At 36.9% G+C, this 27609-nt stretch overlaps 1 protein-coding gene across 2 annotated transcripts in view; it reads left to right on the plus strand.

Annotated features, from left to right (window-relative positions):
- ORC5 (origin recognition complex subunit 5) overlaps nt 1-27609 on the plus strand; it is a 93352-nt gene that overhangs the window by 24350 nt on the left and 41393 nt on the right. For both annotated transcript variants that reach the window (XM_027539730.1, XM_027539729.1), the window contains exons 7-13: nt 8083-8213; nt 10325-10373; nt 10461-10551; nt 14071-14123; nt 16138-16250; nt 17928-17975; nt 25247-25357. In XM_027539730.1, the coding sequence (XP_027395531.1) occupies nt 8083-8213; nt 10325-10373; nt 10461-10551; nt 14071-14123; nt 16138-16250; nt 17928-17975; nt 25247-25357 (596 nt within the window). The remainder of the gene's footprint in view (nt 1-8082; nt 8214-10324; nt 10374-10460; nt 10552-14070; nt 14124-16137; nt 16251-17927; nt 17976-25246; nt 25358-27609) is intronic.

Consider the following 27609-nt stretch of genomic DNA (forward strand, 5'->3'; position numbering starts at 1 on the left):
ATGTTAAAAAAAAAAAAAAAGTATTAATTGATACGCCAAATTATAGTCAGAATAAGTAAGAATGGAACCTGGGCAAAAGGATAATCTTAGTGCCTGAGTCATCCAGTCATAACTTGGTACATATGTCATCTGTAGGACTGTGTTATCTAACGTTCAGGACACCCTTTCCTCCTAGCAGTATCAGGGCCTAATTTGGATTTCTTGTTTTCTGGTCTCTCCCACATGCAGACTGCTCATCTTTTGGTAATGCTTTTTTTTTTTTTTCCTTCAGTTGGATTATAGTACAGTTGGTCAGGTTTTTGGTTTAGTTATTGGAATAACTAAATTCCAATCAATTGGAATAAATCATACTAAGCTCTAGTAAACAATCTGAAAATCTCAGTGACTTATAATTTCCCACCTAACAACCTTCGTGCAATTTTTATCCTACACTTTACATATGTTACTGTTTGCGCTTTCAGTTCAGTTCAGTTCAGTCGCTCAGTCGTGTCCGACTCTTTGCGACCCTGTGAATTGCAGCACGCCAGGCCTCCCTGTCCATCACCAACTACTGGAGATCACTCAGACTCACGTCCATCAAGTTGGTGATGCCGTCCAGCCATCTCATCCTCTGTCGTCCCCTTCTCCTCCTGCTCCCAATCCCTCCCAGCATCAGAGTCTTCCAATGAGTCAGCTCTTCGCAGGAAGTGGCCAAAGTATTGGAGTTTCAGCTTTAGCATCAGTCCTTCCAAAGAACACCCAGGGCTGATCTTTAGAATGGACTGGTTGGATGGCCTTGCAGTCCAAGGGAATCTCAAGAGCCTTCTCCAACACCACAGTTCAAAAGCATCAATTCTTTGGCGCTCAGCTTTCTTCACAGTCCAGCTCTTGCATCCATACATGACCACTGGAAAAACCGTAGCCTTGACTAGACGGACCTTTGTTGGCAAAGTAATGTCTCTGCTTTTGAATATGCTATCTAGATTGGTCATAACTTTTCTTCCAAGGAGTAAGCATCTTTTAATTTCATGGCTGCAGTCACCATCTGCAGTGATTTTGGAGCCCAAAAAAATAAAGTCTGACATTGTTTCCACTGTTTCCCCATCTATTTCCCATGAAGTGATGGGACCAGATGCCATGATCCTCGTTTTCTGAATGTTGAACTTTAAGCCAACTTTTTCACTCTCGTCAAGAGGCTTTTTAGTTCCTCTTCACTTTCTGCCATACGGGTGGTGTCATCTGCATATCTGAGGTTACTGATATTTCTCCTGGCAATCTTGATTCCAGCTTGTGCTTCTTCCAGCCCATTATTTCTCATGATGTACTCTGCATAGAAGTTAAATAAGCAGGGTGACAATATACAGCCTTGACGTGCTCCTTTTCCTATTTGCAACCAGTCTGTTGTTCCATGTCCAGTTCTAACTGTTGCTTCCTGACCTGCATATAGGTTTCTCAAGAGGTCTGGTATTCCCATCTCTTTCAGAATGTTCCACAGTTTATTGTGATCCACACAGTCAAAGGCTTTGGCATAGTCAATAAAGCAGAAATAGATGTTTTTCTGGAACCATCTTGCTTTTTCCATGATCCAGCGGATGTTGGCAATTTGATCTCTGGTTCCTCTGCCTTTTCTAAAACCAGCTTGAACATCTCGAAGTTCACGGTTCACGTATTGCTAAAGCCGGGCTTGGAGAATTTTGAGCATTACTTTACTAGCGTGTAAGATGAGTGCAATTGTGTGGTAGTGTGAGCATTCTTTGGCATTGCCTTTCTTTGGGACTGGAATGAAAACTGACCTTTTCCAGTCCTGTGGCCACTGCTGAGTTTTCCAAACTTGCTGGCATATTGAGTGCAGCACTTTCACAGCATCATCTTTCAGGATTTGAAAAAGCTCCACTGGAATTCCATCACCTCTGCTAGCTTTGTTCGTAGTGAGGCTTTCTAAGGCCCACTTGACTTCACATGTGGGCCAGGATGTCTGGCTCTAGGTGAATAATCATACCATTGTGATTATCTGGGTCGTGAAGATCTTTTTTGTGCAGTTCGTCTGTGTATTCTTGCCACCTCTTCTTAATATCTTCTGTTTTGTTAGGTCCATACCATTTCTGTCCTTTATCGAGCCCACCTTTGCATGAAATGTTCCCTTGGTATCTCTAATTTTCTTGAAGAGATCTCTAATCTTTCCCATTCTGTTGTTTTCCTCTATTTCTTTGCATTGATCGCTGAAGAAGGCTTTCTTATCTCTTCTGGCTATTCTTTGGAACTCTGCATTCAGATGCTTATATCTTTCCTTTTCTCCTTTGCTTTTGGCTTCTCTTCTTTTCACAGCTATTTGTAAGGCCTCCCCAGACAGCCATTTTAATTTTTTTGCATTTCTTTTCCATGGGGATGGTCTTAATCCCTGTCTCCTGTACAGTGTCACGAACCTCAGTCCATAGTTCATCAGGCACTCTTATCTATCAGATCTAGGCCCTTACATCTATTTCTCACTTCCACTGTATAATCATAAGTGATTTGATTTAGGTCAAATCACTAAACCAGTATAGTTTTAGTGGTTTTCCCTACTTTCTAGAGGTTTTCCCTACTTTCTTCAAGTTAAGTCTGAATTTGGCAATAAGGAGTTCATGATATGAGCCACAGTCAGCTCCTGGTCTTGTTTTTGCTGACTGTATAGAGCTTCTCCATCTTTGGCTGCAAAGAATATAATCAGTCTGATTTCGGTGTTGACCATCTGGTGATGTCCATGTATAGAGTCTTCTCTTGTGCTGTTGGAAGAGGGTGTTTGTTATGACCAGTGCATTCTCTTGGCAAAATTCTATTAGCCTTTGCCCTGCTTCATTCCGTATTCCAAGGCCAAATTTGCCTGTTACTTCAGGTGTTTCTTGACTTCCTACTTTTGCATTCCAGTCCCCTATAATGAAAAGGACATCTTTTTCGGGTGTTAGTTCCAAAAGGTCTTGTAGGTCTTCATAGAACCGTTCAACTTCAGCTTCTTCAGCATTACTGGTTGGGGCATAGACTTGGATTACTGTGATATTGAATGGTTTGCCTTGGAAACAAACAGAGATCATTCTGTCGTTTTTGAGATTGCATCCAAGTACTGCATTTCAGACTCTTTTGTTGACCATGATGGCTACTCCATTTCTTCTGAGGGATTCCTGTCCGCAGTAGTAGATATAATGGTAATCTGAGTTAAATTCACCCATTCCAGTCCATTTTAGTTTGCTGATACCTAGAATGTCGACGTTCACTCTTGCCATCTCCTGTTTGACCACTTCCAATTTGCCTTGATTCGTGGACCTAACATTCCAGGTTCCTATGCAATATTGCTCTTTACAGCATCAGACCTTACTTCTGTCACCAGTCACATCCACAACTGGGTATTGTTTTTGCTTTGGCTCCATCCCTTCATTCTTTCTGGAGTTATTTCTCCTCTGATCTCCACTGATCAGTTGGGCTTTACATAACTGAAAAGGCAAGGTGGAAAATATCTGTCATCATGTACCCTCCTGGAGATTTGTTCAGCCCTTTGGATAATGAATGTATAGTTTCAACTTCGGGAATTTTTCAGCCATTATTTCTAAAAATATTTCATCTGTCCCCTCTGCTCCCCCCACCTTTTTCCAGGGCTGCATTACATGACCATTAGATCTCTTGATATTGTCCTGCTGAATCTCTTATTTATTCATTTAAACTTTGTATCTTTTTTCCTCAGTGTTTTATTTGGTTTGGCTTTTGTTTCTGTGTCTTCAAGTTCAGTGACCTTTTTCTCTACAAGTGTCTTCATCTGCAGTTATCCAATCCAGAGGATAAAAAGAAAGAGAAAAGGCACAGAAACCAGAGATGAAATTAGAAAATTAGAAAAGGCAGAGGAACCAGAGGTCAAATTGCCAATATCCACTGGACCATAAAGAAAGCAATAGAGTTCCAAAAACATCTACTTCTGCTTTATTGAGTACACCAAAGCCTTTGACCTTGTGGATCACAACAAACTGGAAAATTCTTCAAGAGATGGAAATTCCAGACCACTTGACCTGCCTCTTGAGAAATCTGTATGCAATTCAAGAAGCAACAGTTAGAACTGGGCATAGAATAACAGACTGGTTCAAAATTAGAAAAGGAGTACATCAAGGCTGTATATTGTCACCCTGCTTATTTAACTTATATGCAGAGTACATCATGAGAAATGCTGGGCTGGAATCAAGATTGCCAGGAGAAATATCAATAACATCAGATACACAGATGACACCACCCTTATGGCAGAAAGTGAAGAAGAATTAAAGAGCCTCTTGATAAAGTGGAAGAGGAGAGTAAAAAAGTTGGCTTAAAACTCGATATTCAAAAAACTAAGATCCTGGCATCAGGTCCCATCACTTCATGGCAAATAGATGGGGAAACAATGGAAACAGTGAGAGACTTTATTTTGGGGGGCTCCAGAATCACTACAGATGGTGACTGCAGCCATGAAATTAAAAGATGCTTGCTCCTTGGAAGAAAAGCTATGATCAACCTAGACAGTATATTAAAAAGCAGAGACTTTACTTTGCCACAAAAGTCCGTCTAGTCAAAGCTATGGTTTTTTCAGTAGTCATGTATGGGTGTGAAAGTTGGACTATAAAGAAAGCTGAGCATAGAAGAATTGATGCTTTTGAACTGTGGTGTTGGAGATGACTTGAGAGTCCTTTGGACTGCAAGGAGATCCAGCCAGTCCATCCTAAAGGAGATGAGTCCTGAATGTTCATTGAAAGGACTGATACTGAAGCTGAAACTCCAATACTTTGGCCACCTGATGTGAAGTACTGACTCACTGGAAAATACCCTGATGCTGGGGAAGATTGAAGATGGGAGAAGGGGACAACAGATGATGAGATGGTTGCATGGCATCACCGACTCCACTGACATGGACATGAGTTTGTGTAAACTCCGGGAGTTGGTGACGGACAGGGAGGCCTGGAGTGCTGCAGTCCATGGAATCGCAGAGAGTCAGACACGACAGTGACTGCTGAATCCAGTGGAATTTTTCTTTATAGATCTCATTATGCTTTTGTTTTCCTTTATCTCCTTGAGCATATAAGTATGTTTTTAATAGTTGTTTAATGTCCTTGTGTACTAATTCAATTACCTCTTTCATTGTGGGTTGTTTCTATTGACTGATTTTTCTCTGTTATGGATATCCATTATACTTTGTCATGTGCTTAGTAATTTTTGATTGAATGATAGATATTAAATTTTTTGTTGTTGCATGTTGGACTTTTTTCTGTTAAGCATTTAAATCATTTGAAGATACGTTTGACCCTCTTGAAGTTATTTTTAAGCTCTTTTGGAGAGAGGGTTTGGGGCTAATTTTAGTTCCACTTCTAAGATACTTCTAAGTCCTTTTGGGTTCTCTGCTGAATGCTCAATGTATTTAGTATAGTTTCTCTATTCTTACTAGTGGAAAAAATGAACAGATTATACCCCTGTCTGAATTCTGGAGATTGTTTGACCTACAGCTCTCCAATAATTGTTTTTTTTCCCCCAGAAGTTTCTCTTGCTTGTTTTTTCTGGGCTTTTACTCTATCTATGCATGCAAATAGGAGAAGGCAATGGCAACCCAATTCAGTACTCTGCCTGGAAAATCCTATGGACGGAGGAGCCTGGTAGGCTGCAGTCCATGGGGTCTCTGAAGAGTCAGACATGACTGAGCGACTTCACTTTCACTTTTCACTTTCACGCATTGGAGAAGGAAATGGCAACCCACTCCAGTGTTCTTGCCTGGAGAATCCCAGGGACGGGGGAGCCTGGTGGGCTGCCGTCTATGGGGTCGCACAGAGTCGGACACGACTGAAGCGACTTAGCAGCAGCAGCATGCATTTAAATGTTGGCATTCAGCTAAGAATCAAGGGCAACCCTTAATGTAGATTTCTGGGGCTCTTTCTCTGCATAGTGTCCTTCTCTCATGAAGTTTACCCTTTATATTCTAGTACCCTTAGCTTTCTCTACTCTCACCTCTGTCTCAACTCAACTAAGATTAATGGGCTCCTTTTGCAACTCTACTGTACCACTATTGTAAAGTTTCCTCTAATTAGAAAGCCTGGCTGATGGTAAGACTCACCTCATTTCCCTTTTCTCGTATCAGAGTTCTTGGCTGCCTGATGTCTGAAAATAGCTGTTTTCTATATTTTGTCCAGTTTTTAGTTGTTTATTTATAGAAGAGTATTTCTGAACTGGAAATACTCCCTCATGACTGGAATCAGAAGTCCCTCTTTCTTCCATCCATCCAGTTATCTGTCAGCTTTTATATATAAGTACCTTTATCTCCAAGTTTTAAGGTACTTTTTACAAGTTTTTACTGTATCAAATATTTATGTTTTAAAAACTTGGCAACATTAAATTTAAAATAGCTATTAGGTGTAAAAATACATAGGCTTCAAAGTCAAATTTTGAACTTTGTATATTTTTTTTCAGTGGTTGTGATATAAAATTGCAGATCTAGCAACAATCTCTATTTAGAATTCCTTCAGGATAACGTTCTAGGCATGAGAATAGGCTTTAAAATGATCTTTTGGGAATGGGGACTTTGTTTATGTGGTTTTTGGCATTTTGTTTGGCCAACTGCCCTGTTTAGCAGATCCTGTTATATACAACTATTTCTGAATTTCTGTATATTAGTATCTATTGATAGACCATATGTATTGTTATGTACCTGACTGACTGTGAGGAAAAAGAGAACAGTTAAAATCAAGGTCTGATGGTAAATGGCAACATATTCATAGTAAAAATACTCAGAAGGATTCTTAAGAAAAAGGAAGTTGACTTGATCAGAGCATTCCATAAGAATTTTCACTTGAAAGTATTGTGATAGTCTTGAACCCTGTGGAACTAGGTTTACAGTACTGCTGCTGCTAAGTCGCTTCAGTCGTGTCTGACTCTGTGCAACCCCATAGACAGCAGCCCACCAGGCTCCTCCATCCATGGGATTTTCCAGGCAAGAGTACTGGAGTGGGGTGCCATTGCCCTCTCCGAAGTTTACAGTACTACTCTTGGTCAAAGAGCTCTTAACTGAGAAGTCTAAAGAGACCATCGCATCAAGAAGTCAGAGGGAATTGCAATAAGGAATAAATGACTGACTGATTCAGGTGCTATAAACTTGGAAATTTTGAATAATAGATGGTTTCTTTTTAGTTTTAACTGTGCTTCTACAATATTACATTTTTAACAGAATAAAATATAAGTTTAGGATTTTAAAGGCTTCCCTGATACCTCAGTTGGTAAAGAATCCGCCTGCAATTCTAGAGACCCCAGTTCGGTTCCTGGGTCAGGAAGAGTCTCTGGAGAAGGGATGGGCTACCCACCCCAGTATTTTTGGGCTTCCCTTGTGGCTCAGCTGGTAAAGAATCCGCCCACAATGATGGCCACCTGGGCTCGATCCCTGTTTGGGAAGATCCCCTGGAAAAGGGAAAGGCTACCCACTCCAGTATTCTGGCCTGAAGAATTCCATGAACTGTATAGTCCATGGAGTCACAAAGAGTTGGATGTGACTGAGCAACATTCACTTTCACTTAGGGTTCTAAACATGTGATACTGTATAAGAGTAAGATAAAAGAAATAAAGATACCAAAGTTGTAGGAAGAAAACACATTTTATAAAAAAAGGGAAGGACAAAGTAAAGATGAAGATTTTCATGAAAAAATTCTTGAATTATTTTCATTTTACAAAAAAATGAAGCACATTTTCCAATTTTGTGGTGATTTATATAGTACCTCTTGTTTTTACCTAGCTGACTTATGTAATTGGAAAAATAACTGAAGTCCATATTATTTTTTTGCTCTTGATATTGATGTTGCTTTGCCTATTATAAGGTTCTTGTGATTTTCTTTAGATGTCATTTCGTAGTACATATGTCAGGTAAAATTTAGTTATTTTTCTAGAACGTTAGATTCATGATTCTTTTACCTCAGTTTCAAAACTTGTATTACTTTTACATCCTAATCTTGTAACTGTTTTATTATTCCTGATAATTGCTGAACCTGTGTGTTTATTGTTTAAACCTGTATTATAAAATGCTAGAAGATACGACTAGGGTGCTAGGTCAGTCATTTCTGTTCATTTATGTCCCGTGAACAGGGAACCTGCAGAAGATCCTATCTCATGATCATCCTCCAGAGTATTCAGCTGATTTCTATGCTGCCTACATTAACATTCTTCTTGGAGTTTTCTATACTGTCTGTCGAGATTTGAAAGAGCTCCGGCATCTGGTGAGTTCTCATTTTGCTTAAATAAAATGTACATCTTTTATGTAGAAAAGGTGTGAGATAGGCTAGAAGCTAAAAATTTATTCTGGAAATAGAAATCTGTGGGTTAGTACAAATTTTGACCTGATCTGAAACCTTTCAGTCATCTTTAGTTGTTTACTTCCATATATCCTTAGGAGTGTGTTTTTTATTTCCTCCTTTCTCTTTTCTCTAATCACAAGTAATTTTTATTAAAATTAAAATGAAGGCTAACAGAGAGGAGGTGTGAAAACTTAATAAGCAATTGTATATCTAATTTTTTTAACAATTGTTTTTCAGGATTTTGTATTAATATATATTGATATTACCAGGGCTTCTCTGGTAGCTCAGACAGTAAAGAATCCTCCTGCAGTGCAGGAGACCTGGGTTGGGAAGATCTCCTGGAGGAGGGCGTGGCAACCCACTCCAGTGTTCTTACCTGGAGAATCCCCATGGACACAGGAGCCTGGCAGGCTACAGCACTTGGGGTTGCAAAGAGTAGGACACGACTGAGCAACTAAGCACAGCACATGTATTGATAGTGATCTGAAATCTAGATGCTCTTGAATATGGTCAGAAGCTTTATATAGGTCTTTCCTTAGCCACTAACCTTGAGTTAGTAATCTTTGTATAAAGGATTACTTTGAATTTATATAAAAGGTTACTTAAAAAAATTTGTTTTAAACATTAGCTGTTTAATCTTCATAGGCAGTTTGGAAAATGTATTTACTTTAATTTTCATATTTAACTTAATTTTGATCTTTGTTCTTTAGTTGTGTGGATCCATGAGGGAGAAGGCAAGAATATCTGGTTTCTTAAAATCTTTTATTAATACTTAAGATCTTATCTCCATGTAACAAGATGGTAAAATGTCTAAGGTTAGAAAATGGAACTTTCAAAGGAACAGATTCTCTTGATATATTTTCTTTGCTTTGTTCTTTTCTTTGCTCTGAAAAATATTACTTAGAAGGATTCAGTGTGTATTTGAGATAGAATATAGGAGAAATTGTGTTCACATTTAGTGTGTTTTTGGAACTTGTAAATTGTAGGCCTCTTCTGATTTAGATGAAGATTTCAAGTGTCTTCTAAGTAGGGAACAAACCAGAGACAAACTGTTCTAGCTCAAGCTTATCAATAACACCTCTCCAGAAGTTGAATGTCTGAGATTCCTGGTGACAGAGGGATATGACAGCAAGGGGGCTTACAGAGGGGATAGAGGGTCAGTGCGCAGTTCCTGCGTGAGGTGGAGTCGGGAGTGAGTACTCATCCTCTGTTATTCCTGGGAAATAACTTGTAGTTACCATTCCTTAACTCTGATGTCCTTGAATCCTGCAGGTATCTGTGCTGGCAGTCATTTCAAAGTAGATTATTATAAAGTACAAGAAGGAAGAATTATTTAGAGAAACTATTTGTAGGAAAAGAAAGTGTTAAATCTAAATACGGTTTTTATAAAGTCCTTTGGGTTTCACTGAGGAATGATTTTATTGAGGGATGAGATTACTTTTTTTCTTGTTATTGTTACATTATATTCAAAAACTTGAAACTTGAAGTGTGGTTTAAGTCTTTATTACTACTAGTGATACTAATAAATGTAAGATGATCTTTAAGTAGTGGAGAAAAAACAGTATAGGGTCCTTATTTTTCTGCATATGTAGAATGTAGGATAATAAACATATATTTTCCTTTTTCCTTTGAATGGATACTTTTGTTTCAAAGTTTGTAAGTGGCACATTTCTTGACAGTTTAATAAATCATCTGCAAAATATTCTTTTTAGGCATAAATACATAAAATATAAAAATATTCTTTTATATGTATGTACTTTTAAATCTGCTTTGGGGATTGTTATGTTACTTTTTATCTAGAGGCCAATATATTAGGTGGGGATTTATCCATTTAAGGAATATTTTACATGTTGTATTACTGCTGTTACTGATAATTATCGTTTTTATTGTTGTAGTAATAAACTGATAACATTTCATTTGGGCAATTATATTGAAATAAGTTTTCCTGAATCCTAACAAAAATTTTACTTGAAAAATAATTTCTAATTGTGGTAGATAAATTTTGTTTCTCTTTTCTCCCCCTTTGTTTATAGGCAGCACTTAATTTTCCTAAATATTGCGAACCTGTGGTTAAAGGAGAAGGTAACTATAATTTTACTGTAATAATTTTTCTTTTGAAAAAATTTCTGTAAGATCTAAATTATTGAAATTTTCTCCTTTTTGGGGTAGCAAATGAACGTGATACTCGCAAGCTCTGGAGAAACATTGAACCTCATTTGAAGAAAGCCATGCAGACTGTTTATCTCAGAGAAATATCAAGGTAATTTTTAATTTATTATATATGTTGTTTCTATATCTTTGTTTAGAATATTCACTAATGTGTCCACATGTTTTCTTACCTTCTTCACATTGGGAAAAAGTTCTTGTGAATTTTGAATCATTCCTTACTATTTTGGGAAAGACAGACAATTTTTAGCCAGTATGTTACACAAGGCATATTTCTAATAACTGTTAATTTTTTAAAATCTGGAATGCTACAGGAAAATCCATTTCAGGTTTGTGTTTTATAGTTATGTTAGATATTTGAAAATAATGAAAAATTGAGCATTGAAGTGTATAAATCAAGTCATAAATCTATGTTTGTCTGTTCATAGTAATGAAACTACTCAGGAGACATGATTGCGCAGACATAGTATAGTGAGAAGAACAATGGTTTTGATTTCCAGCTTAGTTATTTTCCGCCTTTTGAGGTATTAGCAATTCACCTTAAACCTCTAGACCTCAGATCCCTCTTCTAACAATCCTTAGAAGATTTCAGTAATACATGTGAAAGTGATTTGTGATACAAATAAGAAAGTGCCTTATGGATGTTAGGATTATAAGTCTACATTGCAAAGCAACATAGATTTAAAAACATCAACTCTTCTGTCTTTTTTCACTTGCTAATTTTATCACTTTTCTTTTATGAATACCTTAATCTATAACTATTTCGTATTTGATTTAATTAGCTGATTAGAAGATTTTAATATTAGTAGTTTCTGAATAAGTAGAAAGATTGCAAAGATATTTAATCCTTTTTTAATAATAAAAAGTCATTTGATGAAAGTTTTTGGAAGTCACAGAATAGAAAAGCTTATGATCTGATTTATTAAAGGTAGAAAAATTTGAGTGGTTGTTACAGTGACTCTTATGTAGCGATACAAGGACTTCTAGTTTTCCATAGGATAATGTTGGCCACCTGAATCCAGTTCTCTCCACAAAGATCACTAAGGAGAGCAAATAAAATCACTCTAACCCTAGCCTGCAGTATGACTAGAAGTCTACTCTGCTGGCTCTGTGGTAAAGAATCCGTCTGCCAGTGCAGGAGCCCCAGAGATGCAGATTCGATCCCTGAATCGGGAAGATCCCCTGGGGGAGGAAATGTCAATCCACTCCAGAATTCTTGCCAGGATAATCCCATGGACAGTGGAGCCTGGTGGGCTATAATCCATCGGGTTGCAGAGTCGGACCTGACTGACTAAGCATGCATGCCCATGCTACAGAGTTAACTACAAGTTTTAAGTTACATGTAAATAGTGAAATAAACAATCGAAGCCAGCAGAGCCAACTCTGGAGCTGAAGTGAAAAGTTAAGCAATGACTATAGGGAAAAGAGGAGAGGATGGTGGGGACAGGGCATGGGGTTGACATGTAGTCCTGAAGTACAAATGAATCATGTCTGGAAAGAGAGTCCAACTCTAAGTGAGAAAATACTGAGAACAAATGAGGCCTGAGCACTGGCTACTGGAGAATCAAAAGGAAATGTTTGAAGAGTATGTAGACAAAAATTAACAAAGTAGGTTTGGGAAAGTACTGTTTTTGAGGCTGATTTGAAAGGACATGGTATTTCCTGTCTGCTTGATGGTAAAGAATGAAGTGAAGTGGGGGGATTAAGGCAAACAGGTAAGCTACTTACCAAGGAAGGTGAATCTGTAATAAAGCAAAATGATAGGTGAGCAATATTTTCAAGAAACTTGAGGAGAGGAAGTGTAAGCCAAGGAAGTTTATATCTAGCCAACCTGTCATTCAGGTATCGTGGGTGTAGAAAAACAGTGTTAAGCTTGTAAGAACTCAGGGAACGCTATATTCATAAGCACTTTCTGAAAAATCAGTGCAATGGAGATGCCTAGAAGGCAATGGCAACCCACTCCAGTACTCTTGCCTGGAAAATCCCATAGACAGAGGAGCCTGGTAGGCTGCAGTCCATGGGTCGCTAAGAGTCGGATATGACTGAGCGACTTCACTTTGACTTTTCACTTTCATGCATTGGAGAAGGAAATGGCAACCCACCCCAGTGTTCTTGCCCAGGGACAGGGGAGCCTGGTGGGCTTCCGTCTCTGGGGTCGCACAGAGTCGGACACGACTGAAGTGACTTAGCATCAGGGAGGCTTTAGCAAAAGGATTGGCAGGCACTACATTTGGTCATAGGTCAAAACTAAAAGATGGGAACAAGGGTAGAATACTGTTTGTATAATTACATTCTCTGACAGGATGGGAATAACACAATTACAAAGTTAAAATATGGAAAAAGAAGAGAAAGAGAAAAGGCAAAGTAGAATAAACTCATGGTTTGCTGTACACGTAAAAGGTGACATCAGAATAGTTCAGAACTTAAAATTATTAAAATAAAAAAAAATTACAGAAGTCTCACACCCCATTATCCCTTTCACTTTTTTCCTTAATCACATAGGTAATTTCTAATTTGTTATCATCATCTTTACAAGTATGTCTGTATACACATATATCGCTATATATGCAATTAATATGTAATCTATTTGGAGAAGGCAGTGGCACCCCACTCAGTACTCTTGCCTGGAAAATCCCATGGACGGAGGAGCCTGGTGGGCTGCAGTCCATGGGGTCGCTAGGAGTTGGACACAACTGAGTGACTTCACTTTCACTTTTCACTTTCATGCATTGGAGAAGGAAATGGCAACCCACTCCAGTGTTCTTGCCTGGAGAATCCCAGGGACAGGGGAGCCTGGTGGGCTGCTGTCTCTGGGGTCACACAGAGTCGGACACAACTGAAGCGACTTAGCAGCAGCAGCAGCATAGTATGTTTAGATGTAGATCGAAGAAATCAGTGTTGCTAATTTGATCTCCTACTTTACTAAGGTACTCTGAAAATATTGTTCTTTATTGGGATGTACCCATTTATGTTTATTGATAGGAAACATATATGTTTTATTATCCTTGATTAGTTTGCAGAATCTCTTATGTGATTATTTTCTGTCTCTTTTTGAAAACAAAATTGGTATTTAGGGCCGTTTGCATTTTTGTTCCAGCTGTTTACCTTTTTAATAATAGCACATATAATGCTTGTAGTTCCTTTTTATCATATTGTGGCATAAAGGGCCAGTGAGACTCTCCAGCAGTGTAATAGAGAAAGGATATTCTAAGCCAGGTGATATATCCTGGTCCGTTTGAAACTGTCCCTGTATATGACAACCATTTTCCTTGGTACCTGTGACTGTCATTCACACATGTATAATAACAATTTTTGCTAAATTAAATCAACAGTATCAGTTGGTGCTTTTTGATAACTTTATAATTGTGATCAGAAGAAAAGAGATTTTTGAAAAAAATTAACATCTGGGCATTGATATATAATTTTATATTGTTCTAATATACACTAAGTGATTTTGTAGCGGTACCAATGTGTATATTATTTGTCTTGTTTATAAGGTAATTAATGTATTTTGTCAAGTCAAAAAAATTTTGTTTTTCTAGGGCTTTAAGTATAGTATATTGATTTTACATATTTTCAATCCATTATTACCCTTCCATTTTTTTTTTTCCAGTTCACAGTGGGAAAAGCTACAGAAAGATGACACAGATCCAGGACAACTGAAAGGTATCAAAGGAATTGTTGAGACAGTTACCAGAGACACTTCAATGATTACTCATAATCAAGATACCAAAGTTCACACTAAAGAGCATTAATCAGTAGTGTTATAAAAGATAATTTACAAGCTACTGTTATTTATTTATTTTTTGCTGTATCACAGTATCTTAGTTCCCCAACCAGGGACCAAACATGGTCCCTGGCATGAAAGCAGTTAGTCCTAACTACTGGACCACAGGCTACCATGATATTTTAAATAATGATTTAAGGCACCATGATATTCTAATTACTGGTTTTCTTTTAAGCAGTACTGCAGTGTAATGGGAGGAAATGAAGTTTGAATACCAGTTTTCTATTTTTTACGTGTTGGATTATATCATGTGAAAACCAAGCAGTTTATATTTCTTTAAATGCTTGTATTAAACCAATCACTTGTATACCTAATTTTATCCCAATGTATGTGTATTCCATGAGTTTTATGGAATAAAGTTCAATTTTATGTTTAGTTTGAGGATTACATTTCGTTTGGTTATATTTGGAAAGCTTTGTCCTTTTGTTTCCTTTAAAGAAACTATTACCTTGGGTTTATCCCATAGAACTACAGCTGACCCTTGAACAACATATATTTGAACTGCAGAGGTCTACTTATAACACAGATTTTTTTCAGTAAATATATTGTAAGTTTTTTTGGAGATATTCAACAATTTGGAAAAACTCATGAATGAACTGCATAGCCTACAGGTATCAAAAAGAAATTAAGGAAAAGTTAAGTATGTCATGAATGCATAAAATACATATAGGTATACATATACAAAATATATGTTAACTGACTGTTGATGTTATCATTAAGGCTTCCAGTCAGCAATAGGCTATTAGTAGTTAAGTTTTGGGGGAGTCGAAGTTATATGCAGATTTTCTACTGTATAAGAGTGGGGTGCCATAAATAGCCTCCATTATTTAAGGGTGAACTTTACTTTTATTTAACAACAACAACAACAACAACAAAAAACTATCTAAAATATTTTGGGTCAGTAGCCAGTGGTGGGGAAAGTGGTATGAAATGAAGTGATATTGAGATTCTGTTTTGGTTTTTAAATGCTTGAGATACTCTACAAATGATTTTCGGTTGTGTGCTGTAATGAAAGAAATAGATACAGGAGTTAAAAATCTGCAGTAATTTGTCTGCTCTACTGCCTGTGTGACTCAGTGTCTTCATCTAAAATGGAAAGAACACCTACCATTAAATTACTGCAAAGATTCAAAGATGCTTAAGTAAAGCACCTAGCACAGTGTCTTCCACATGCTAGATATTCAGTAAATACCAGATTCCATTTTCCCTTCCCCTAAAAATCATTGCTGCTGACTGACTACTGTTTAATTTATCCCTTCATTCTTTTGTATAAGGTACTGTAAGGATACAAAAAACATTAAACTTATCTCCCTCAGTAAACACTGAAGCTTAGTAGGAAATATAACTTACGTTTAATTAATTCTTTATATAAAGTTAAATGGACCATAAATATATATGAAGTGAGAATTCACAGTAGAGATAAATTTTCTGTTTTGGTGTGGTAGGGGAGCATCATGGAACGTTTAGTGGAGTGTAGCTTTGAAGAATTGGAGAAGGCAATGGCAACCCACTCCAGTGTTCTTGCCTGGAGAATCCCAGGGACGGGGGAGCCTGGTGGGTTGCCGTCTATGGGGTCACACAGAGTCGGACATGACTGAAGCAACTTAGCAGCAGCAGCAGCAGCTTTGAAGGGCAGGATGGCTAGGATTTAGACTTCATGTAACAGAGTAAGCAGAGCATATCATTATAACAAATAACAGAATGAATAAAACTTATCATTAATTATATTTGCCCCATCACCATCATTATCATGGCATTTTAAGGTCAGGGCACTTAAAAATCTTTTGACTACAGGATACCATATGGAAGTCAATACATAAGTGAGAAAAGATATGATACTTAAAATCTGATGGTAGCCTGTTAAATACTTCATGAAAGTATTTTGTTGTATAGGTCTCTCAGCATATACTCATGTGGAACTTCCGTACTACTCTAAATTTATTCTAATTGCTGCATACCTCGCTTCTTATAATCCAGCAAGAACCGACAAGAGGTTTTTCCTTAAGGTAATCATTTCTTTTCACTTTATTTTTGAAGAAATAGGGAATACTTTGAAATTCCTCAACTCCTATAAATTTATAAGGGATAGAGATTAGAATAAGAGATTGGTATACTTAGGGTTCATTCTTTAAAGATTTTGTTTTCTTTTAATCATTTATCCTTTGTTTCTCACTTCACCTTTGCAAATCAACAATGTTAATTGAGAACTTTCTTTAGGATTTTAAGAATGAATGAGTGCCACTTTTGGGGTGGAGACGTGATGGAGCAAACAAGCCAAAAAAGATAAATTAGTGTCTAGTAAGATTGATATGATAAACAACTTGTAGCAAGTGTTGAGGAAAGAAGGCTTCATGGAGAAGGTGGCATTGGTTGCTGAATTTTGAAAGACAAATTAGTCTGAAAATGACAGCAAAAAATACATGTCTTTCCTGAAATGAATATCGATAATAAAATCTACAGGCCTTCAGAACTTTATCCATCAACAGAGCATTCCTCACACTTAACAAACTTCTAAACAGAGTTTCTTTGGAATGCATGAGCCATTTCTTCAATCACCTTCCACCTAAGGAAATACCAACTCTTTTTCCATAATGAACTCAGCTGCTCTTCCCCATATAATCACTTGCTCTCTTTTACCAATTCATTATGTCAAATGGGTGAAAAATATCCTTGCAACCAGATACATTTTGCTACACATCCTAGACATGTACAGTTACAAGCTAATTAATAAAAAATTCAGTCAAACTGAACTTTTCTCTTTTCGAGGTCTTGGCTGCTTTTCTAACTCTCCAACCTTTTTTTACATTGGTTTCTCCATCTAGAATTCCTTCTTCTCCAATCTCTGAATGCTTGAATTTCACCTATTCATTTTTTTTTCTGCCTTGAATCATTTATTCTTTATTTCTCACTTTAAGATAACAACCTAAATGGGTGAGCTAGGTAATTTCACAGAGAAGTTCAGTAATAATTGTACATTTAAAAATGAATAAATAGGTTTTGTTAAAAATAAGAGGGATGGGAATAATTTAAAGGGTGGTAACTCCTTTATTATTCTAAAGTTCCTATTATAGTATCATATGCTCCATACACTGTTATCCGGAACATTCAGGAGCCTTTGCATGTATATTAATTGGAAAGAAATCTCATTTTAGAATTGTTTTCTTTTTGAAAACTACGCAATTTGACTCATTAAATGTAATATATTTTTATCTATTTCCTTTTTGCCTGTCTCTACCACTAGTCTTTCATTTAAAGAGGGCAAGGACTGTCGTCTGTTTTTTTCTCCACTCTTAAATCCAAGTACTTAACTAAATGCTCTCAATTTTATTTGACTTGACAACTTGCCTTACAGAATGAATGAAAACTCATTAATATTTGTAAAAGTCTTATTTTTATAGAAATAAATGTGCTGTAATAAATCAATATAAGTTCTTTAGGAAGTATCACTTTTATTTTAAAACCTCTTTACATGCAAAAGTAATCTTGTATATGATCAAAATCTGATTTTAAAAGTCTAAAATATGTTGATATTTTAAGGTGATATTTTAGGCAGTAAATAGAATAAAATAATAAAGCCCAAGATACATAAATTAGTATTGTGTGTACCATGTTTTAAACAAATTGTGCTTTCTGTTTTATGGAGTCCTATCTTTTATCTTAAAAATTATTTATCTTAATTGCAGCATCATGGGAAAATCAAGAAAACCAATTTTTTAAAGAAACATGAAAAGGTATTTATGTTGTAATTTCTCTAATGAAAAAACTTATGAATTTGGAATATTATTAAAAGTAAATTAATGCATAATTGTATTAGCCATTTGGCTATAAGAAGTTACTTGTATTGATATGGCACCATCATAATGTAATAGTATTTTATTATGTAGAATATAGTGATTGGGGAGGCACAATTCAGTTGAGCTGGTTCTAGAGGTAAAAGTGAGTTGACAAAATTTTTTCTAAGTGAATTAATAGATGAAAAAGGTCACATTGGAATTTTCAGTTAAATATAGAATGTATTCCTCTTGTCCCCTTTGAAATACCCACAGATATGGTGTTGAAGAAGTTAAAAAGGTAAAACTAAGAAGGTCTAAGCAGATCAGAGATCTGTAAAATTTGAAATTGACTGGTAGATAGATTTACAGGTGACTAAGCGGATCAGGGGCCTCCCTAGTTGCTCAGATGGTAAAGAATCTGCCTGCAATGCAGGAGATCAGGTTTCAACATGGGGGTCAGGAAAATCCTCTCGAGGAGAAAATGGCAATCCACTGCAATATTCTTGCCTGGAAAATTCCATGGCCAGAGGAGCTTAGCGTAATCCATGGGGTCACAAAGAATTGGACACTACTGAGCAACTAACAGACACAAGTAAGCAGATCAGGGAAGACTGAAACGTAATGCCCCAAACAGGCTGTTTTGACCTGAGGAATCTAGAAATGCTTAGGAATTAGAAGCAATATGCACCTTTGGAGGTACAGTTGTGGGGCAAGATTGAAATTGGTGAAAGGAACATTTAGTCTATTCGGATCTCTCTGTGACTTTTCTTGACAGAAACTAGAGGAGTTTGAACTATAGACTTAGCACTATGGATGCTGAGAGTTTTGTTTCTCTTTTATTGTTAAAAACCGTTTTACTTAGCTTACACTTCTAAATTGAGGACATTGTTTTACTGTCTTTGCTACTTAAAAAAAAAAAAAAGCACTTGCTGTGAATCTGTTATTCCTGTGTTATTCTTGTTTTCTCTGGGTGCTTTCAAGTTCTCTTTTCCTTTTACTTTAGTGTTCTTTGCATTTCACTGTGATAATCTGGGATTGAATTTCTTTGTACATGGCATTAATTTGCTTCCTATTTGGAATAATGATGCCTTTTTAATTTTGGTAAAGTCTTAGTCATTAACTTTTCAAATATTGCCCCTCATCCATTCTCTCCTGGAATAGGAAATGGCAGCCCATTCCAGTATTCTTGCCTGGAAAATCCCATGGACAAAGGCGTCTGGTGTGCTACAGTCATGAGGTCGCAGAGAGTCAGACATGACAGAGCATGCTCAAAAACACACAAGTTTCCATTCTCTCTAGCATGTCTTCCTCAGACACTAAAGTATCAGAATCAGTCTAATTCTACATTTTCTGTTTTTGCTGACCTGTGCACATAATGTCCTGCTTCCTGAATATTTTATTATTTTTAATTGTTGGCTTAACTTAAATGTTGGCATTTTTGAGGCCTGAGGTGTGTTCCTTTAGAGAATTTTTACGCCTGCTTCTATGCAAGCACTTAGAAACACCAGTAACTTGGGATCATTTGAAATTCAGTTCTCTGCCTGGGTGCTTTCAGACCACAAAGATACTGTGAATTCTGCCTCCACATCAGAATTAGCTCTGGCTACTAGTTAAAAGTATCAAGGAAGACTTTTCTCCTCCATTCACACAGAGCTAGAGTTTGGCAGGCAAATTTCCTTATCAAATTCATTTGCTTGGCTTGGAAAGACTTTTCTAATTCGCCCTTTCACTGAGACATCTCTGATTATGCTCTCTGCTATAGGGAGATCATTGATTTTGTACCCTCTTTCTTACGCGTGTAGCTGCTTTGTGTCATAAAGGATTGGTAGGAGAAGGGAATACTTCTGGCTGAGGTAGTGAGGGAAGGATTTGTAATAGGGCTTGCATTTTGAGTGGGCACTCAAGAATGGTGAGGATTAGATATTCAGAGATGGACAGAGAAGATATTCCGATTGAAGAAATACCAAGAAGTACAGGTGAGAAAGTATAGGATTTATAAATTACATAATGAAATACAGTTGGCTGTAGTATATGGTGAGTTTGAGAGAAAAGTCAATTGAGGCCAGATTGTGGAAGAATTTCCTCACTCGGCAGTTAGGGGAAGGAAGCCCATCTATTCTCCTCTATATCTCAGTACTTGGTGGTAATTGGGTCATATTTATTGAACAAATGAATAAATTGGATGAATGAATGAAGAAAATCAAAGAATGAACATAGAGCTAAGAGATTTTAGGCCTTACTCTTTAGACAGAAAATTATTTAAGAATGTTGAGGAGGGACATATACGAATGCTGATCAGAGAGAACTGTGAAAGAGCTTGCACTGTAGACCATCCTTGTGAAATGAATGGATTTGTACAAGTCTAGGAGAAGGCAATGGCACCCCATTCCAGTACTCTTGCCTAGAAAATCCCATGAACGGAGGAGCCTGGTGGGCTGCAGTCCATGGGGTCCCTAGGAGTTGGACACGACTGAGGGACTTCACTTTCACTTTTCACTTTCATGCATTGGAGAAGGAAATGGCAACCCACTCCAGTGTTCTTGCCTGGAGAATCCCAGGGACAGGGGAGCCTGGTGGGCTGCCGTCTCTGGGGTCGCACAGAGTTGGACACGACTGAAACGACTTAGCAGCAGCAGCAGCAGGAAGATAGTCTTGATGGAGGGAACTGTATGAGCGAAGACATTGTGAGGGTGTTTTTAGTTGTGAGGGTGATTTTAGTTCTAGGTAATGATAGTTCTTCTGATATCCTTATAGATTTGATTTTTGCAGTAGCCTCTTGTCTTTGGTTCATGTCATTTTAAAATCTGAACTAACTTACTAAAATCTGTATACACTTAGTAGTTCCTTTGTATTTTTATTGCCTCTCCTCTTGAAATCTTATTGAATGCTTACTTTATGCCAAGCATTCTGCTAGAGGCTCCAGACAAAGTGGAGAACAAAAGAACCATTGTCTCTGCTCTCAGGAAGCTTTCAATTTAATCAAGGAATCAAACATTAAATGCAAACCATAGGAGCTCAATTCAGTTTCCTTATTTAAATTAAAGGAGATTTGATTTAATCTTAAAAAAAAAGCAAACCATACAAATAATTATCATTAACAGTTGTTTTAAATCTGTTGTGTTTGTTCTTCACTTGTATTTTTCTCTACGTACCTTCATTTTTTTGAGATGTACTCATTTTTTTAAGATTTTACTTTTCAATTCAACTAATGCGTGTATGTGATACCAGGTTGGCTTCCCTGGTAGCTCAGATGGTAAAGCGTCTGCCTACAATGTGGGAGACCCGGGTTCGATCCCTGCGTCGGGAAGATCCCCTGGAGAAGGAAATGACAACCCACTCCAGTATGCTTGCCTGGAAAAGCCCATGGACTGAGGAGCCTGGTAGGCTGCAGTCCATGGGGTTGCAAAGAGTCGGACACGACTGAGCGACTTCACTTCACTTTATATGGAAAAGCAACATTTTTCCTTTCCTCGCTCATAGTTCTGTTCCCCTCAATTAAACTTCTTTTAATTGCTCCTAGTTTTAGTTTTTTCTGGTATAAATATCTGTAACTCCAAGTTTATGTTTCAGGCTCTATATTTTTTAATTTGACTTGATACCAGTTTTGATTCCTTTTTATCTCCACTAACATTTATTTTACTTGGTTTTCTTTTTCACCTGTTTTCTTCTATTCGTACAGACCTTCATTCTCTAATGAGCTGTGGTGAATCTAGTGAGGTATTTCTCACACTTTGACTTTCTCTCTAGGTGGGAAGCCAATTTGTGTTTATAGAACCCAAAATCAGGTCTATGAAGAAGATAAATGTCATATGCCCTACAGGGCACTGGAACACTTTAATTTTGAATTGGAAATGTGTTTTCTAATCATAAAATAAGTGAAAATTAGAAAAGTATTGGTGGCATTTTGCAGTGTGATTCTCAGCTTGAATTGCCTCCCACTTTACTCCCAACACGTCAGGAATTTGGTAATTTTTACTATTCTCAAGTCACTTCTAAGTGTTAATGAGGACAGGGACACCAGTTCCAATTTAGATAGTTCAACTTTTACCTTTATGTTTTTCTTTCTTCCCTCTAACATAATTTCATTCATTATCCTTTCATCCATTCATTTTTTAAACTAACAAAGTGCTAGGAATGAAAAAGGTAAATAAAACATCTGTTTTCGAGGCATTTGTGTGGAAAAGAAAAAAATGTAAATAAGTATATAATGATAGTAATAATAAAAGTTGTTGAGCACTGTAAGCCAAACACTGTAGACTCTATGTATGATCTTAATTCTCAAAATGAGTTAATGAATGTAGTTACTATCATTATCCTTATTTTCTAGATGATTAAATTGAATATTAAAGAGAAATTTAGTAACTTGCCTGAGATTATATAGTTCTATGGTAGCACCAGCATCCAGTTCCTGGACTTCCTGAATCCAAAGCCTACTGTGATGTTTGACATACTGTTCTAGGACTCATACAACTGACAAATGATTATTATCTAGGATTTTTAAAGACTCATACAGACAAATGAGAAAAAGGCAAAGGTCCAGTAAATAAATGGGTGAGTGATACAAAAAGGAACTTGAAGTGTCTTTATAAACATGACACAGTTATCACCCTCATTGACTAATGAGGGTGCAACTTTGACTAATGAGAAATGCAACTTTTAAATATACAGTTTATTACTTATTTATTTATTTTTGGCTGCACTAGGTCTTCGTTGCTGCATGTTGATTTCTCTAATTGCAGTGAGTGGGAGCTACTTTATAGTTGCAGTGCATGGGTTTATCATTGCAGTGGCTTCTCTTGTTGTGAAGCATAGGCTCAAGGGTACCCGGGCTTAAGTAGTTGAGGCACAAGGGCTTAGTTACCCTGTGGCATGAAGAATCTTCCCAGACCAGGGATCGAACCTGTAACCCCTGCATTGGCAGGCAGGTTCTTAACCAGTGGACCACCAAGGAAGTCCCAAGAAATGCAAATTTAAGCAACACTGGGATATTATTTTATACCCTTAATATTAGCAAAACTGAAAAAGAATATTTATGACTCCAAGTGTGGGTGATAGTGTGGAAAAATAAGAGCCTGAAATTCTGCAGTTTGATCATATCAAAGTCAATATTTGAATGTACTTTGCATTGATGAGGATAGGCTGGGTAGTACTGTAGTGACAAACTCTGTGACCTTCATTGGCTCCCAAAGCTGGTGCTCTGTGACAGGGACAGGGCGGGTAGGGAGGTAGGAAAGGGGTTCAGGATGGAGGGGACACGTGTATATTTTGGCCGATTCATATTGATGTATGGCGAAAACCATCATTATGTTGTAAAGTAATTATCCTCCAATTGAATAAACTGAAAAAAAAAAAAAAAGGAATACTGGAGTGGGTTGCCATTTTCTTCTCCAGGGAATCTTTCTGACCCAAGGTTCGAACCCGTATCTCCTGCATTGGCAGGCAAATTCTTTGCCACTGAGCCACCAGGGAAGCCAGCATATATAGTAGTAGTTTAAAAATTGTCATGAAAATTATAAAAATACCAAATTCTGGAGAACAGTTCTTCTTGAGAGGGAAGGGGATAATGAGATATGGAAGGGGTGCAGGGGTCTTCAGTTTGTAACATGACCGAATGCTTTTTTTGTACAAATTGCATAATATTTGGATGTGGTTGAAATTGGGTGGTGGGTATACTGGTATATTTTCTAAATGTTTGAAGTATTTAACAAGAAAAGAATATAAACTTTAAGACCTGGAAAATGATTTCTAAACTATCTTTTAGATATAAGTAGCTGGTATAAAAAAGGTATAAATTACATTTTTTGTAATTATGAATAGGTTTTTTTTTAACTTATTCTTTAAAGAAATAGTTAATCCCATGCATGTAAATAAAGCTTCCCATTTATTTGTCCTTGCTCATATAGAGTACTTAAATTCTTACACTGCTACTAAAATTATCTGATGCTGCTGCTGCTAAGTCGCGTCAGTTGTGTCTGACTCTGTGCGACCCCATAGACAGCAGCCTACCAGGCTCCCCTGTCCCTGGGTTTCTCCAGGCAAGAATACTGGAGTGGGTTGCCATTTCCTTCTCCAGTGCATGAAAGTGAAAAGTGAAAGTGAAGTCGCTCAGTCATGTCCAACTCTTAGCAACCCCATGGACTGCAGCCTACCAGGCTCCTCTGTCCATGGGATTTTCTAGGCAAGAGTACTGGAGTGGGGTGCCATTGCCTTCTCCGAAAATTATCTGATATAATTGTCTAATTTAATTATCTATAGACCCTTGAGCACTGCTGTTTTCCAGTAAGAAATAATTGTATTATTGCCTCTGTAGACAAGTATGAACGTTTTACAGTCTTAAAAATTTTTAATAAATTTTACATTGTTTTAAACTACAGCTTATTCACATCCTGTGAAACACTGCATTCATTTTCTAAGCTTGTATTTACTATAACTTGTCTTTTTAGAACAGTTAATGTTGAACAAGTACATTTTTCAGGAAGTGGCACAAAGAGAAGTGGTGAGGAGTTAGTAGTAGATTATAGTCTAGGGGTTAGGGCCTGGACCCTACTTTTGATTGTGCACTATCTTGACAAATGACTTGGCTAAATCACTTAACATCTGGTTCAGTTCAGTTCAATTCAGTTCAGTCGCTCAGTCGTGTCTGACTCTTTGCGACCCCATGAATCTCAGCACACCAGGCCTCCCTGTCCATCACCAACTCCCGGAGTTCATTCAGATTCACGTCCATCGAGTCAGTGATGCCATCCAGCCATCTCATCCTCTGTCGTCCCCTTCTCCTCCTGCCCCAATCCCTCCCAGCATCACAGTCTTTTCCAATGAGTCAACTCTTCGCATAAGGTGGCCAAAGTACTGTAGTTTGAGCTTTAGCATCATTTCTTCCAAAGAAATCCCAGGTCTGATCTCTTTTAGAATGGACTGGTTGAATCTCCTTGCAGTCCAAGGGACTCTAAAGAGTCACAACAGCAAAATAGGGGTGATGTTTGGAACTAGACTGGATGACTTGTGAATTCTTTCATGTTTGTTGATGCTAAGTCAGAACGTCTTGAAGACACCATTGAAAAATAAATCATTATCATGTCAGGTAAAATTTTAACTTAGAGACTGCCAGTTAGATTTCTTAGCCTCTATGGGGAACTGTTTACAGTATAAATATGTTGTTATTGGGAATTTATAATACAGAAAGCAAGTGTTCTGCTGTAAGAAGAAATCCATGTTCTTTTTTCTTATAGACAAGCAATCATCTCCTCGGACCAAAACCATTTCCATTAGACAGATTATTAGCAATATTATATAGTATTGTGGACAGCAGAGTTGCTCCAACAGCAAATATCTTCTCCCAGGTAAGCTTAATGATAGGGCTGTTATATATTTTCTTTATCTTTATGAAATTCTTCAGGTAGTGTGTCAGTAGAGTTCCAGACATTTAGATATTTGGTCTGCATATGTTACTACTATAAAATGAACAATGTTCTTGGTAAGTAATTGAAATTCAAAATATATAGTCTTTGAGGGTATCACTGAATTTACATATACTTAAGATATAACTGATAACAGAAACAACTTCATGTTTCTAGGCTTTTTCTTTTTTTAATAAAGAAATTTAATAATGATTATCTTGCTGATTAAAAAGTGACTTCATGATTAAATTGTTGAATATAAATAATATAAATAAATATAAATATAAAAATGTAATGAACAAGTTTAAGAAATGTATTTGTAAGAAAATGATCTATAATATTCTTATTCCTCATATGTATACTTTGCAACTTGGCAATATTCATTTTTTAAAAAAGTGATATAGTTTCCAAAATGATTAAGTTCTCAAAATTTTCACTAGATGGCAGCAGTAGCATAAAAATAGGAAACATGACCTTTATAAAGTAGTTAAGCTTCTTTTTTTGTTGTTAACATTTAAGAAAAACCTATTCATTGAAAATATAGTCACAGACTTCTCCTGTGGCTCAGTGGTAAAGAATCCACCTGCCAATGCAGGAGACATGGGTTCAGTCTCCGGTCCGGGTAGATCCTTTATGCTCCAGAACAACTAAGCACGTGTGCCACATCTATTGAACCTGTGCTCTAGAGCCTGGGAGCCGCAACTGCTGAGCCCATGAACTGCAACTGCTGAAGCCTGCACCACAGGGCCCATGCTCTGCAATAAGAGAAGCCACTGTAATGAGAAGCCTGCACGCTGCAACTGTAGAGTAGCCCCCCAGTTGGTGCAGCTAGAGAAAAGCCAGCATGGCAGCAAAGACCCAGCACAGCCAAAAAGAAATAAAATAATTTTAAAAAATATATAGAGTCACAATAGATCTCTTAAGTGGTTCAGAAAAACAATACTCGGCACATAGTGTGAATGGATAGAAGAAAAGACAAATGATGGCACTAGTATTTACGGAAAAGAAGTGTCACCTCAGATGTTTCAGTTAGCATTTTGTTTTATGTATATGTTTTTAGGTTGAAAACATGTAAATAATATTTACATTTCAGTTTACTGCAAATAAATATGGTTCGTGAATAGATGTTAGATTTTATAATCTAATGCATGATGGTAACCTTTAATGCTTCATTTAAAGAAGTCTCTGGTGACCAAAAATAGGTATATTCTCAGTGTGCTCAACACACTGATAATTTTTATGTGAGTCAGCTTTATAGAAAATTGTATATACATTTATTACATTTTTGGAGAAAGGGAGTCTGGTGAGTTATTGAGTTATATAAATAGCTAGATGGGTAGGTGTATGGTTGCCATAATGTTGATAATTTAAAAAATTTTAATATGTATTACAGGAATTTTTTATGATCTATATGTATATGTTTATAATACATATAAATGCTTTTTCTGAAATTAGTTTTTAGTCAAATTGTACATTTTATTAATATGTAATACTTGATCTTTATTGTAAGGAATTGAGCCTCAAGAGGTGAAATGACTTTCTCACTATGACTGAGTAAATGTTCAAGAATTAAAGCCTAGAGAAGTGAACTAGACAGTACTTCTAAACAGAGCAGAAAGATGGTTGCATCATGTATGATTATTAATACTTCTTAGGTGCCCCAAAATTCCTTTTGTGGGAGACACATATAAGGATGAAAAATGGGAGTTTCTTTCTTTAAGAGACCTTATATTTTGGGGGGATAAAAAAACATGTACATAAAAAGTAGTATTGTAAGGCTGTGAGTGAATGCTAGATGGTGCAGCTGCAACGTTTACAGTAAAAAGAGGTCATCTCTGGATTGGACAAGAGGAGAGAACTTGAAGGCATCACAGTAAAGGTGAAAAATAGAGCTAAGTTAATGAGTAGGATTTTTTTCTTTAAATACTTCTATTTCTAACTTATATAAATGATGTGTGTTTGTTGTACAAAAATGTGTAAATAAAAAAGGAAAAATAATAGTAGAGTTAGCTGACATTTTATATCCGATGGATAGTATTTATAGAACTTTAAGAGGGAGGACAATATGACCAAAGTGTGGGACTAGGAGAAAAAAACAAGACACAGTTGCGTGAGGCGAATGTGATAACCATTACACTAGAGAAACATGACCCGTAAGACACACATTTGTGAAGTGTCACACCCTATGAGTTGAG

This window comes from Bos indicus x Bos taurus, chromosome 4, assembly GCF_003369695.1.
Source record: "Bos indicus x Bos taurus breed Angus x Brahman F1 hybrid chromosome 4, Bos_hybrid_MaternalHap_v2.0, whole genome shotgun sequence".
NCBI classification, from domain to species: domain Eukaryota; kingdom Metazoa; phylum Chordata; class Mammalia; order Artiodactyla; family Bovidae; genus Bos; species Bos indicus x Bos taurus.